At 48.0% G+C, this 15,332-nt stretch overlaps 4 protein-coding genes across 4 annotated transcripts; 3 read left to right on the forward strand and 1 right to left on the reverse strand.

The window, feature by feature from the left end:
• Positions 1 to 1,351: 1,351 nt before the first annotated feature.
• Positions 1,352 to 3,136, forward strand: N7496_000256 (uncharacterized protein; the record flags this gene model as incomplete). The annotated part of the gene is made up of 4 exons (XM_056693187.1): positions 1,352 to 1,556; positions 1,609 to 1,878; positions 1,936 to 2,609; positions 2,663 to 3,136. The coding sequence occupies 4 exons, from the start codon at positions 1,352 to 1,354 to the stop codon at positions 3,134 to 3,136; spliced, it is 1,623 nt and encodes a 540-aa protein (XP_056559916.1).
• A 383-nt stretch (positions 3,137 to 3,519) lies between these two features.
• N7496_000257 (fungal specific transcription factor domain-containing protein) lies at positions 3,520 to 5,782 on the reverse strand (the record flags this gene model as incomplete). The annotated part of the gene is made up of 2 exons (XM_056693188.1): positions 3,520 to 4,398; positions 4,466 to 5,782. 2 exons carry the CDS (start codon positions 5,780 to 5,782, stop codon positions 3,520 to 3,522), a joined length of 2,196 nt encoding a protein of 731 aa, XP_056559917.1.
• Positions 5,783 to 10,535: 4,753 nt separating this feature from the next.
• esdC (GTP-binding protein EsdC) lies at positions 10,536 to 11,324 on the forward strand (the record flags this gene model as incomplete). The annotated part of the gene is made up of 1 exon (XM_056693189.1): positions 10,536 to 11,324. The coding sequence occupies one exon, from the start codon at positions 10,536 to 10,538 to the stop codon at positions 11,322 to 11,324; it is 789 nt and encodes a 262-aa protein (XP_056559918.1).
• A 3,117-nt stretch (positions 11,325 to 14,441) lies between these two features.
• On the forward strand, positions 14,442 to 15,164 carry N7496_000259 (B3/B4 domain-containing protein; the record flags this gene model as incomplete). The annotated part of the gene is made up of 1 exon (XM_056693190.1): positions 14,442 to 15,164. The coding sequence occupies one exon, from the start codon at positions 14,442 to 14,444 to the stop codon at positions 15,162 to 15,164; it is 723 nt and encodes a 240-aa protein (XP_056559919.1).
• Between the last annotated feature and the right edge of the window lie 168 nt (positions 15,165 to 15,332).

The raw sequence follows: 15,332 nt of genomic DNA on the forward strand, positions 1-15,332 counted from the left end.
CATCGGTGTCTAAGTGACGCAACAAAAGCTCCGTTACCCAGTAACTCCCGTGTAGGGACTGGAAGGGATCATCCTGTTTCGAATTGTATGATGGCATATCTTGGCAACAAGTAGATTGGTCCTACCTTTTCGGGGCTCCGCGGGAACTATGTTGCTGCCTTAATTCACCTGAGACATCACAGAACAGGCGATCACAGTGCCGTTTAATGTCAATATAGTTTTTGTCCTACATCAAATTCACCAGTAGGTCCGAAGATATCCGCTGGTTAAGGGACAAGGAGAATTCTCGGGGTATCTATATGACTTGAAACAGGGGCACTAAGGGTAATGGAACGGTAAAGCTCGAGTTCGATGTGGAGAAAACTTAAACTTTGTGATAATACGTCCTTGTATTAGGATGGCCGATTATATCATGAGTGTGGTTTTGTTTTTGTTCCTACGGCGCAACCGTGATACAAGCAGTCCTAGTGCGGCCAAATTAACAGTGTTCCCCGCATGTAAATGTCAAGTAGAGCATATTGTAATACAATGCACTTCCCCGCAATGTTCGAGTTGGAAATCGGTGTCCAATTCGGGTAGTCGCAAGTTGCACTGCCAAGTCGCTACAAATCTCTCATTCTGTACGTTCACGACTCCGTCTAGGACCCTAGCGGCAAGCCGAGCCGAGAGTGGGGCTCTACGGTTTGCTCCGTAAACGATCAAAGCCGAGTGACACTGTAGCCCGAAAAAGAACGGTATCTGGTCTACCGCTCATATATATGAATCGGGAAAGAGAGAGGGATAGATAGTGAGATAAATTAAGATAACCTTCGAAAATTTTGATCGATTAATGATGAGACTGCAAATTTTGAAAAAAATTCTAGAAGTAGATGACGGACATGCGGGTCTACCGGGTTTTTTGAAGCACGTGAGCCGAGGCGGGATACTACTTCTTTCGGCAAAGAATAGGCGGACAATATCAAGGGCCTGGATCCCCGTCTGTCTTCCATTTCAAGAATCTCTCTGGCGGAGGTCAATGCCATCCCATCTGAGAAGCACTAATGCAGTATTCAGATTGTGGCGCATCCTGCATGGTTTGGCAACTATGACCAATTCGGATTCTATACAATGCAATAGCAGCAGGATCCTATTTCGTCCATTGGCGTCACTCGCATAGGTTTGACACGGAGCGGAAACTCGGCATTGCCATAGTCTTGATTTTTAACCACGCACCCGCACGTGAGCGAGATAAAAGGACATCAGAACATCACGGAATCAAATGTGCCATTGCACAGAATTCGGTTTTATCTGAACAAATCACCTACTTGGATATATTTTCCTTCGGTTTCAAAACGAAGAGCCTCTCGAAACTATGGCTGAGAATCGCCTCTCCAAGAAAGAGGGCGTGGTCGAATCATCGCACCAAGAAGACCCCGAAGGCGTCAGGGTTGAAATCGTCCAAGGATCTGTGGCGCTGGATATAGCCAGGCGAACCAATCCCCCAAAGCCATGGAGCCGCCAAATGAGGAAGTTATATCTGTTTCTAACCGTGGCTTACCTCTGCTCAGCCTTGAATGGTATGAGACCTTATTCTGATGGCAATTGACTCATTCTAATGACTTTTTTTAGGGTTCGATGGTTCACTCATGGGAGCTTTACTTCCTATTCCGCAATTCCAAGAAACTTTCGGTGCCGGTCTAGTCGGATCCCAGGCATCTTTGATACAAGGAATGTACACAATCGGAGGTGTCAGTGCACTACCATTTGTTGGCCCTTTTCTGGACAATTTTGGCCGCCGCTTTGGTATGTTCATTGGATCTGCTGCTGTCATTCTCGGGACTATATTGGGTGGTACTGCGAATCACATGGACCAACTGCTCGCAAGTCGATTTTTCCTCGGTAAGTTCTGTTGAAATGCTATCTCTTCAGATGCGATACTCATCCGAAATCGATTAGGATGGGGATACTCCTTAGCCTCTTCTGCCGCACCGGCCTACGTTGTGGAGATTAGCCACCCCGCATACCGAGATCTGTTAACAGGGCTGTATAATTGCCAATACTTTGTGGGGGCCATCGCTGCTGCAGGTGCCTGCCGTGGATGCCTTCATTTGCCTAGCTCTCTAGCGTGGCGCATTCCCATTTGGTGTCAGTTGATATCATCCAGCATTGTCTTGTTATTCGTTTGGTTCCTCCCCGAATCGCCCCGCTGGCTATATAGCCACGGTCGCCAAGAGGAAGCTTGGGACGTCATAACCGCCTATCATGGCGAGGGAGATCGAGATAATGCCTATGTCATCTTACAGATTCGAGATTATGAGGAGGCAATCGACCTCGAAGGGTCAGACAAACGGGCCTGGGATTTCCGGGAGCTGGTAAATTCGAAACCCGCAAGATGGCGCCTTCTGTGTGTAGCAATTGCTGCATTTTTCAGCCAGTGGTCGCAAGCAGGAGTCACAACTTATTACATCGGCGGTCTTTTGGCCACTGCAGGAGTTACTGACACCACAAAAGTACTAGATGTCAATCTTGGCAATACGGTTTTATCTGCCGCGGGTGCCTACTTGGGAAGTTTCTTAGGCCCAAAGATCCGACGAAGACCTATGATGATTGGCGCGTGTCTTGCATGCAGTGTAAGTTGGCCACTCAGCTCAATCACACATCTTACTAACACATACTTTTGAAGGTTTGCTTTGCCGGTTTCTCTGCCACGGCTGCAGTGTATACAAGTTCGCACCAACAGGGGGCCGCTACAGCCTCTATTGTGATTATCTTCCTCGTCGGCTTTTGTTTCAGTTTTGGCTGGACCCCCCTTCAGGCCATGTACCCTGTTGAGTGCCTTTCTTACGAAACTCGCGCTAAAGGAATGGCCACATACTCTGTTTTAACAAATATTGCATTGCTTGTGAATCAGTTTGGGATCGGAAATGCAATCAGCGTTATTGGCTGGCATACCTACATAATCTTGGCCGGTTGGAATATTGTACAGGCTTTGGTTATCTATTTCTTCGCCGTCGAAACAAACAAGCAAACACTTGAGCAGCTTTCAGACATATTCGGGGCCTCAAACCCCCGGATCGCAAGTACGGAAGCACGGAAGATCGTTGTCTCGGAGAGAACGAATCAAGTGACATTGGCAAAAGATGACGAGATTATCTGAGCGGGTTCCTTTAGAGTCCGCAGACTTCATGGCGACAAGGAGTTCTTTCTTGCCGCGAGCACACCCACCGTCACGCTTTGTGGACAAGTTCTTGTTCGACTAGGGCTCCCATCAAGTGCAGGTTAAGAGGACCATACCTAGCCAGGGCTTCAATTTTCTCCAAGTTATACACAGGGCCTGGGCTCTGCGGTACATGTCAATGTTTTTTTTTTTTTTTTTTTTTTTTTTTTTTTTTAGATTTGGCTTGCCAAAAAATCAACTGCTATAACTGAACTACGCACTTCTTTCGGCTAGAGAATTAGTTGCTTCTTCCTTTTGTAGGGTATAGACGTCGTGGAATCCAAATTGAAAATAATATAATACAATACAACCTGCAGAAGGCTTCACATCTCAGTATCGACGGGATCCAAAAACGGCATCACTTCGTTCTGCACGTTAAGTTTAGAAATCTCTGGCCAGAGATCACTAGACTCCCAGCTCAAATATTCCCACATGGACTCGGACCAGCCGTTCCCAAATCCCGTAGTCATCCGATCCGCCAACTGATCCTGACCGACACTTTGCGAGTTGGTCAAAATGTTCATAAATGGGAAATCTTGACCACCAATTTGACTCGCACTGGCGTCAAATGGCTCCCCATTGGGACTTTGCATGTTGGCTTCCAGGATTCGCGAAATGACTTCTCGTGAGCGTTCCGCTGTATGTCCGTAAGGTTTCAACCGGTCAAGGGTCATTATAGCCGTATCGACCTGTGCCTTGCAGTCATCAGACAGCCCAGAAGAAACATCATGTGTTGAGCCGAGAGAAAGGCAGACTAGCGGAACCATTGTTGCCTGGAATAAGAGCCACACTGCGTTCCAGCCAATCATGTTATTCAACGGCGCCGTTATTGAGATGTCCTGAATCAAGGATTTGGCGATCTCGCGACAGTTCTCTATTGCAGCACGCTCCTCGGCTCGGACAGCCATGAAGGGGATTCTTCGAATAGCGTAGTTGAGAAGCGTGGGCCGGTATAGTAGCATGCGCTGGTTTTTATATCGCCAGCGCATGACGGTACGCACAGCATACATAGACTCCGGGCAAGGTTCATAGTCTTTTAGAATTGCAGGAAGATTGTTCCACCACTGAACGAGCTGTGAGTCTATGTCGAACATTTCGGCGTATTTTATTGTTGGGAGGGAGGCGAGTAATCCGTGAATTTTCGTAGCGATTCGCACAAACTGAACATTCTCGGTCAAAGCCAGAATCTTTGTATAATTTTCCTATTGGTGTGGTTTTAAGTAATTAGTCATTAATCCTTCTAAAATGAATAGAATTCAATGAGCGCACCTTGTCGAGTAGGCTAGGGAGGTTAACGGTTATACCAGGACCAAAGCAATCCATACTCGGTCGGCCAAGTGTTTCAAGACCCCATATCTCCAAACAACAAAGTGACCACCAAACACGGCGTTTAGATTCCTGCGCTCTCGACCTCGAGGGATTCACGGATATATGACTGTCGTATGGCTCTCTTTGCAGACCCAACGTGATTGCCATTCGCATAGCAGCGCCCATCAGAGAATATCCCAAGTTTGGCTGACTGATATAGTGACAATACCAGCCACCCATGAGACCGAGTGCCTGGGTGACTTCCAGACTGGGGGTTCCAAGCGCGCTCAGATTCAATTGACTCATGGCACGTTGGAAATATGCATAATGTATCTGGTTATCTGCACCGGATCCTGATGCTGCGATATTTCCCAACGCGAGAACAATATTCAACAATGACAGCCATCGGTTGTCCCTCCGCTGGCCATCAAGATAAGTTTTTCGAAAATTTTCTTCGTCCAAAAGTGGTGCGAACGGATGGAAATTGGCAAAGTATGCATCCAGCATCTCTATTTCGGTCGGTGGTGGGCATGAAACGGGTGGAACCAAGGACTGAGGTGACACACTATTTTGCTGGCCGCTTTGCTCTTTGGTTAAGGCGAGAGAAAAGTAGGCTTCGAATTCCGGGTGGAGCCACGCGATCACCTTGAGTGCGGCTTGAATGGATGATACTCCTAGATATGATGTAGGATGGCGGTTTGTTAAGGATAGTGCATTCACGTCGTCTGAGATGTGCCCGATTGATTCCGATGTGCCAGAACTCTGATTCTCTTCGAGCTGTTCTCCTGGTATTGAATGTAAAGATTCCAGGTCGGGCCGTTCCATTGATAATGTGGAGGCCTTCGTCCCAACAGAGGGGACATTCGCTGGTGAATCTTGGGGCTGAGCATATTGGGGGCCATCAATAGACATCAAAGCCAGGAGCTCATCCCTTGATAAATGGGCGATATTCTCAGGGGCAGTGTCAGGAAACAGCCTTGCCAATGTGCTCCGGTAGTCAGTTGGAGCTGTTGCTGGCTTCTCTGAGTGAGTATTTGAGTGGCTATTCATCTGATTAGTATATACAGGTTTGATCCGGTCAGATTGCATTCTCGCATTCAGTTCCGCTATTTTACCTTGGTGAACTTTGAGAATCATGTCGCTCTGGGTAGGTACACAACTCCGGCTTCCTGTACCATCGACAAGCTTCGCAGGGTTTCTCGCCATCACATTTAATCTTGCGGTGACGACAGGACGCACAGGCTCGCGGTTGAGACCCTCGTCGACTCGAGCGTGCATTTCTCTTTGAATGTTTTGGGTTGCGTGGACTTTTCTCGCTCTTTTGAGATGATTCAAACGTGAGAAACATGATGGTCGAGACGGGATGTCGGTCACCAAAGATGCTAGAAGAATGGAGGAGATAAGGAGATGGGTCAAGATTGATTACATCCGATCCACAAGGATGGGATAGAGTCTACCCCGGACTTCAAAGAATGAGGGGCGCTCGGCTAGGTGCAGCTTGTAGCGAACAGAGAGTCAGTTAGTACGGAGTACACCGCCCGAGAATGTCGGCTTCGGGCGCTTTAACTTAGTTCGGTTCGTGTATTATGGGCCCATGGATACGTATCAGAATGTATCCGAACGTTCCAGTTCCTTTGCAATAACCGCAAACAGCAGAGGATTAATGAGGGAAATGAACGAGAAGAATATGTATCGTTCATACCCAGGATTCCTTGGCGGTGGCACCACCGACAATGCTCTGCAAATCACAATGAGTTTATCCCGTATGGCTGACGACGAATTCCAGGCACTAGTTTGGAACTTGCCATCTCTCCGTGTCATTTTAGGAAAAGAGGCTTCCCCATAAACGCTAAGCCTATCTGGGCGCGTATAAGGCGGGCAGCCGCTTCCGACTCGTGGAAGGCATCCCTGCCATTTCACATTAGTGTCCTACAATGGGCATCGCTGTCGGTCGCTTGTAAATGAGATGCGGTAATAACCAATCACCCAAGCAAGCTAGTTGTTTACCCCAGGTTTGAGTACTTCAGTTGTAGACAAGGATGATCAAATAGTACCGAACGGAAAGGCTTGTCGACCACCGAAAGTAATCTGACTTTGGAGAAGGAATGGGAATATCTTGAGCAGGGATAGTTCGAAACTACAGCAAATAATTAATTGGATCTTTGTAAGAGTAAGGTTGGTCGGTCCCAAGTCTGAATTCAAATCATATCTAGCCGACATATCCAGTAGCTTCGCGCACTCATTACGGGTTCTAGTCGGCTTTCTGCGCTGTAGGGTAGGCGAAGATCCGAGTAATTGATAATATCTATTCAACTACTGATGGCTTGTTGAGCTCTTGGTGATTCTTCAACGTCACGCTCATTATCCGCCCACGTCCCTCCCGTTGAAAAATTTAAGCTTTTTCCCGTTCGAAATAGAAACGTTCATACCCATAGGCAACATATCATGAAAATCGCCCACCAAATTGAGAATACATACTCAAATAAAGCATAGAACGGGAGATAATTAGTTGCCAATTTGTTGGTTATGTCTTCGTTGAGCTCTCAATCGCCTCGAAAACGGCAATTGGGGGCAATTAGACCGCCAATTTTCGAATCGCATACGCACATTAATTGCTCGGATATTAGCCAATGCTCTGAAGAAAAAGAAGATTCATCAAATAAAAACACAAAAAGAAGGTGCTCTGCATCATCCGTGAATCGAACACGGGCCTCGTCGATGGCAACGACGAATTCTACCACTAGACCAATGATGCGGTGGAAAGAAGAGCTATGCATCATCCGTGAATCGAACACGGGCCTCGTCGATGGCAACGACGAATTCTACCACTAGACCAATGATGCTACGAACCAAAGGCGAGTGGATCGCTGATTGGCTGCTTATATTTGAAGTGATCAAATTAGCTATATGAATAGGCCCTCTAGACGAAATTGTAAAGGCCAAAAAAGAAGAGCTCTGCATCATCCGTGAATCGAACACGGGCCTCGTCGATGGCAACGACGAATTCTACCACTAGACCAATGATGCGGTGGAAAAGAAGAGCTGTGCATCATCCGTGAATCGAACACGGGCCTCGTCGATGGCAACGACGAATTCTACCACTAGACCAATGATGCTACAAACCAAAGGCGAGTGGATCGCTGATTGGCTGTTGATATTAGTAGGGAGCTTTTTTGACATCATGAACGGGTAGGCGGTTTCTGCACTGAAGGACACCAGATGTTGCGAGATCTTGTAAATTCTCAATAGATAGGGCAGATGTCATAGGTGAATGTGTTCCATTCCAGAATTTTGTAGATAGCGTATGCGGATAGGCAGCTAAGTGGTTGTTAGAAAGCCTTCTCAGTACCATTGTGGGAGAGAGCAATATATAATAAGTGCTGCAAGCAACTGACCTTGAAGAACAGTATTGAAGAACACCGGTTTCCTTGGTTGATCTACTTTATCCATTTGGTGGAGTTCCAGTCCCCATCGGCCAGATTAACCAAGTAAGTAGGTTGTATGAATAAAACCAGTTCCATGTTCTTGTACTCCTATTCTAATTGTTATACCGCCATCAGGTAGTTTTACGTGCGGGGTCTCTCAAGCGAATACATGTCCATTCAAGAACACGCAACTCCACGACGGACTATACAAGCCTAGAGACATAAGCTCCGACCTTGACGAATGTTAATATAGCTGGTATTGAGAGCTATAGGCGAATTTCTAAAAGCCAGGGTGGATCCGCTGAACAAGTTGAATGTCACGATGGATTCAATCGGGGTTTGGAGTATCGTTGATGTTGTCTCGTAGCATTCATCCGTGGAGAAATGCTTATAGGACCCAGCATACTCCACTACCTTGAAAATGCATGATGTTAATTAGTACTCGAGAGGCTCCCGAACTAGTTGGTTAATCTGGCCTAAGCAGTCGAGATCTCAATTTCTATATGTATGGCTCGGTAGCGCGAACGCCATAATCTGCGAGTGTTAAGACAGGTACATGCTGCATTAGTCGCCCCGTGATTATTTTTTACCTCGTTATTCAAACAACATTCTAAACACCCCACCTGTTTCGTCAATTACCCTGCAATTCCGCGCAGGTTCCGTGTCAACCAAACCGCAATATGATGCGGGATAGATCGCCCGTCTTTCCCGTGTCGCTGGTGGGACGTTGTCTCAAATCACCACGACATATACGACATAGAAAGTCTCGTAGACGGGAAACGGGCCGGTAGAGGACGAGATGGCATACACTCAGGCAAACCCCTCGAGCGACCGTTGTACTATGCAAAATGCGGGGAACTCAATGGGCTATGAGACGGCCTCGTGGACAGAATGTGCCAAATTGACCTAGTTCTGCACCTGCGATCAATAAGGATTCATGCGACAGAAGTCCATGCTGATGAGAAATCAGATTAGACCGGATTGACTGGCTGGCAGCCCCCGGCACCGGCATTCTGTCCCGTGCGTGTGGGGAAACATTGTATGCATGTCTCGCACTGATGCTGTCAGACGGGAATAGCAATGATGATTCTAATAACGCTATGAGCAGGACGGGTACTGATACTTGGGTCAAGACTAACGTTCCAGGTGTAAAGGGGGTATAATTTTCACGTCCATAACTGAGGGACAGCTGCAAGTCGGCGAATTTTTCCCGGTTACGAGGGAGCCCGCCCGTCTGGATCGTGGACTGTGCGCAGGCTAGGCGCAAGGACCCTGGCACTCATGACAAGACGTCTGTTGTCAAGTCAATTCGGCATGATATCCGACCGTGACACCTTGAAGAACAGCCATGGCCGATGAAGATCAATTTCACGCCGGAAGAAGTCGTGCAGACAGCTGACTAGTGTCTACCATATTGAGTAGAATACCACCGTGCTCAGATTGTTTTATAACGAGGCTGAATTCGTGCAGAGATGGTCAGCACAACATACCGGAACTTCTAGGTAGCGGTCATCCGTCGAGGCGTATTCCTGCAGAAGCATGACGTCCGGGCGCATCCTGGGTGGTGGTATCTTTCCTGCACGAATGCTGTCGAGGACAGGATGATCAGGGCGTAGAAGCTGGTCCTTTACATGAATAACCCACCGGGTGAAAGACAATGAGGGAATGCATGCGGCTGATTCGAGGAGAGGGGAAATATGTGACTAGCCACGTCGATACTAGCGTGGACTAAGTCCGTGAAGAGGGGGGTGGAGTTGATGTAAGTTGATCGAAGCCAGCGTCAAATACTGCGACGTGATTGGGCAGACAACAGGCCGAGTGTCCATCACCATGCACAAAGTGAACTAGCCAATCACATCGTCAAACTACCCGCTCAACCCAGGGCCAGTTCAGCCAAAGTCCAAGTGGGAGTCTAGCCAACATTTCAGTGCATTGTGTTGCTGCACTGTTCTGTGCCGCTGATCCATTCGATTCCCTTAAAAGATCCCCCTGCCGCCCAGGCAGACTCGCTTTCTTTCTTCTCTCCAGCGAGCGTTTGTTGTTAGAGCTGCCCCCATTCGAGTCGAAATCCTAGCACTGGCTGTTAGGTGTTTGTTTGTGTTTCTCTTGCCCACTCTATACTTCTATTCTAATTCTATTCCCACTTGGTTACTACCAAGCCACCACCAAACCACAAAACCCAACATTATTACCCCCATCAACACAAACGAGCTGTGCTCTTTGTGCTGTACCCCCTTTCCAAATCTATCTATTCTGCCTTGTGCTTTGGATTTCAATCTCGAATCCAATCTGGTACTCGCCAACTATAGCAAGTGCATTCCGCCTTCTCGCAACGCTTCGCCGGTCGATCGTGTTGTTGCCTTGCTGTTTCAGCTCTATCAACAAACTCCACTGTTAATTTAATCTCGCTCGGAATTCTTTAATTCCTATATCTTCTCTTGTTGTCGTGGGCCGGTTCCACCTCGAACAGAACAAAATCAGAGTTTCTTGACTCTTCTTTTGCGCCGCTAATTCTCTACGACAACGTTTTACGACACGATTTCCGCCTGTCTATATTTTTATACTTCGACTTTTTTTCTGATCTGATCTGATTTGCACCTTTCATAATGGCCGCCGTTCAACTCAAGTTTTCTCTCCGGACCTCGTCCAACGTCAAGACCGTCCACCTGGTCGGCTCCTGGGACAACTACTCGCGCCAACTGCCTCTTTCCGCTGAAGAGAAGCCCGGTGCCTGGGTCGGCAAGTTCCGCTTCCAGACCTCCATGCTGCAACTCGGTGGTCGCTACTGGTACTACTACATCATGGACGGGTACCATGTCTCCCACGACCCAGCTGTCGAGTACACCGTCGAGCCCACCACCGGCCGCAAACTGAACATCCTCGATGTTCCCGGTGGCAAGTCTAGCAGCGGAGCTCGCAGCGCTCCCAAGGCCCGCCGTGGCTCGACCGTTGCTACTGGCCGTGCTCTCTCGCCCTCCAAGATCCAGCACCCAAAGCCAAGCAAGCCCTACGCTTCCCGTCAGCTCCGTGAGGCAGAGTACACCCCAACCGTCGACGACTTGACCCGCCGCTTTGCCGGCTCTCGTCTGTCTGATGAGTACTCGTACTCCAACAGCCCGCCATCCTCAGCCGGTTCCTCGCTGTCCTCCCGCTCGTCGGGCTCGACCTCGCCCTCGTCCCTGTCATCCATGAGTGATCCCCCACTCCAGTGCCGCTGTGAACGCTACGGCATCACCCGTAAGGGCGACCGCGTCAAGTTGGACTGCGGCGGCTCTCGCTGCGGTTACGTCACCGAGTCAAGCGGGGCTAGCTGCTCCGAGTCTGAGGAGAGTGATGAGGAGTACCGTCGTGCGCGCGGTGGTGTTCGCCGCCAAGGCATCGTTGTCCGCAGGTAGATTGTAGACAAGTTACAGGACTAGTTTCGGCTTTTTGTTTCCCTTGAAAGCTGCATTCTAGTCTCTGCCTGCCGCTGTCAACTCAATACCGATGCCCAATGCGGTGTTTTATGCACCCGCCTGGATCGAGGTATCGAGGGACCTGCACTCGGTCATCGCTTCCTTTTTGAATGCCTTGCTTTTCGCCAAGTTGTGAAGAAACGATAATAAGTCAAATTTTACAAAACCCAAAAAAAGCCCTGCGCTGCGGGTGAGCCGGTTTCACGCCGTGGCGGGGCGGGGACGATAATGATGCTGTTGAGGAAGAGGAGTGAACTGTCGTGGAGTTGGTTTGAGGAGAGGAGAGCAGAACAAACAGAGAAGACATCGATGAACGCAATCCCGATGCCCCTGATAAGCGTCTACCCTGGAAACTGGACCACTCACATCAATCCGATCTGATCTGATTTCGTCTGATCCCATCAGATAAGAGTCCAGCTCCGGGCACGTGGACGAGCCCGATAAGCTTATCTTGCAACAGTCAAACTCATCTGCAAGCCATAAGAAGTTAACGATCGCTCTGTGGTTTCCTATTGCCTTGGTTTCGTTCAGCATGGATCACAGCTTCGCGAGAACAATTGCATTGATTTCCCATTGCATTGCATCACTGCATCTTTACATCTCCGCACCAATGAGCATCCGTGGATGTCTTGACTCACTCATTCATTTCCATTTTCTTGGGAGTGGATGACTGGGTTCAAGCGTTGGTTCAGGCCCTATTTTCTGAGATGCGCTACGAAATAATGAGATATGACCACTGGATTCTCTTGGTGCATTTAACTTGAGTACGTATGTCAACGTAGGGTACACGTTGTAAGGTAGATGTATGTAACTCGGAGCGACGTCAGGTAGGTCGACTGGGTAATTAAAATACACCCGTGTCTTTCAATGAGAGAAGCCCAGGCCACTGCCTTTTGTATATCAGTATGTCGTTATTCTCAATCTAATGAATGCAACGAACAACTCGCCCAGTCACTCCTGCCTTCCCGCCATCAATTTCACCACAACCAACCCCCAGCCACTCACCAAGCGCGTCGACCCACATAACCCCACTCGCTGACCCCTCCACCAACAAAAATCCATCATTTAAAAAACCTTAGAAAGGTTCCAAAGAGAAAAAAGAAACGACAGCTGGCGGATTTGAACCGCCGCCTCCGAAGAGACTTGATTTCTAGTCAAGCGCCTTAGACCACTCGGCCAAACTGTCTTGTTGAGAAAGGTCCAAGAATACTTTATGACCCCGCAGGCGATACATGCAGCAATAATTCCGTTCTAGTAGCCATTCACTATCTAAATTTACCCAGAGCGATGATCATTATCATCAATTAGCCTAATTCTACCATATTAGAGGTTGCAGATATCAATTAAAACGCTGTCTGGGTGCTGGATGGCCGACTAATGCTTTCCGCTTGGGTCGCACGTTGATGCCTTATTAACGCCTTATATCCCAGGCATAAACTATACCCCTACACCATATAGTGGTAGTTCTCTTTCATATCCATATCTTGCCTTCTCCTTCTCCCGTTATATTTGGTCATACTACAGTACCACTATGCTGTATTACGATACATCAGCTCTTTATAGTTGGCTTCCGGCGCAAAGGTTTCCATCATCACCGGTATGTAACAAGCTAACGTGGGGAGATATATATAGTGCAATACAGGTAGATATGAGAGCACATTCCGGTCGTCGACCTACAAAACATTCATTTTAGCAAAACTTAGACACATCAGTTTTATCAAGGTCCAGCCAGGCCCTACTAACCAATTGGGCTGTTTTAGTATCCCAAACCACCCTACCACTACCCACTGAAAGAAAACCCAGGCACCTAAAGAAAGTCGATGTGCAGGGGCTTTACTAGGTTCGGGCATCACGGCATAGAAATGATCTTCCATGCCCACTAAGGTAGGTAAAAGGTAGAATCCCACATACTCTAATGGCAGAATATCCAAATTATTTTGTATGCCTATTACTACATTAAATATATTTTTTTTGGCATCGTTTCATCGATTATTTCCGCTATCCATGTAAGCATGCATGTAACTAGCTACTCGCTTGAATATAAAGTCACATTATGCTTTTACTTTCGCCTTCCTCTTTCCCAGGAAGTCTTACGCATGTATAATCTAATCAGAGCAGCGACTAAAAAATCTCCTAAATCCCCCACACAGATGCGAACATCCATGTTAAGAAAATCAAAAACACAAAAAATTGACCGACGCAGGGGTCGAACCTGCAATCTCTTGATTCGTAGTCAAGCGCCTTGCCATTGGGCCAGCCGGCCGCTTCCGGACTCCTAGACCGTTGGGCCAAGTGGATGTCTGGTGTTGAAGAGAAGGGTCAAAAAGTGCTCAATGAAGGGGGGACAGGCTGTCAGAGATTTCAAACAATTTGATTGGCGAAGGTATAGCAATGTGGGTCTATAATACAGACCAATCAGACTCACCAGTAGTCAAATAATGTAGTAACGACCAACGATTCACCATCATGTTTCCAAGACATATACAGCCTGTAACCACTATCTCGTTTAAAATCTAGCACTTTCTGGAAGCTCGATTACCAATTACAATAATAATGCCGATGAACTACAGACATTTAGACGTAGACCGAGTTCGGTACTCTCGGCTCTAACATTCCATGAAGACCCACTACGATCAACTGCCACATAGGGTTTAGTGTGTATCCGAGTCCTCGCCACTATCACGCCCTTCTATCAACATGGAGACAGCTTTTGCTTGACAAGTTACCCAGCCTTACCCGTATTAGGAAATTAGGAGGAGTGGGGAGCGCATCTGCTATAGTTTAATGGCCATCAAACTCCGAAAACTCAAATAACTTAACAAATCAGGTCTGTCCGAAGGAATTTTCTGGAAAGAGTGCAGAAAAAACCTTTTAGTACTTCCATATGAAAATATAGTATAAAGTCAGCCCTACGCCACAGAAGGAGTATATAAAGTGCCACCCAGCTTTGCATTGGAATTGAAAAGTTGCAACTCCATTCCAGTGTTTCTAGTTCTTATACTACCACCTGGCAACTTCTCTTTGTCAAATCCTCCTATCACTAATCAACCACCTACAATGGCCACAAAACGCACCGCCCAAGAAATCCTGCAAGCTGCCCACATAGCTCCAGAGATATTCACCCTCCGCCCAGACTACCGTGCCCTGCTAATGGTAGTCGAGGGAATCCCCAAAGGCCCCAGCGACACAACAAGCGAAGAAATGCTCCAAGAAGCCGAACACCACGTCAAAACCCTCCTCTCCAAATCCCCCATCACCGAATTCCCACACATCGCCGCCTGGAGAGAAACATACAAGAGCTTCGGCGCCAAGCCCCAGAAAACCCGAAACAGCCTGGAAGCCCTGTCCCGCCGTGCAGAAGCTGGTCTACCACGCGTGAACCGGCTAACCGACATCTACAATGCGATTTCGGTGAAACATCATATCCCACTGGGCGGGGAGGATTTGGATAAATACGATGGTGCGCCGTTCCTTACTCGTGCTACGGGGAAGGAGCCCTTCCAGACTTTTTCGGGTGGAGAGCCGCTGGTGGAAAACGCGGTTGCTGGGGAGCCTATTTGGTGTGATGAGACAGGCATTACTTGTCGCCGGTGGAATTGGCGACAGGGTCCGCGGACGGCGTTGACGGATGAGACTACGAGAGTTCTTTTTATTATGGATGCCCTGGAGCCGCTTTCGAGTGAGGAGCTACTTAAGGCTGCTGACGAGCTTGCTTCGGCATTAAAATGCTTGTCGCCGGATGTGCGGACGTCGCAGCGTATTATTGATGCTTCTTCTTAATAATGTGACACGCGAAAAGAGGGAGACTGGACATTGAGGGTATTAATTGTTGCATAGAAGGGGAAGGCAAGTGGGACGGGGAGCTTTTCTCAGTCGTGATGGGCGCTTGGAAGACTCGATCGAGGTGTTTTGGTTGGATAGACTTGGCTTATTTTGTCTTTGTTTCCT

Source organism: Penicillium cataractarum (assembly GCF_028827025.1).
Source record: "Penicillium cataractarum strain IBT 29864 chromosome Unknown utg000001l, whole genome shotgun sequence".
NCBI classification, from domain to species: Eukaryota; Fungi; Ascomycota; class Eurotiomycetes; order Eurotiales; family Aspergillaceae; genus Penicillium; species Penicillium cataractarum.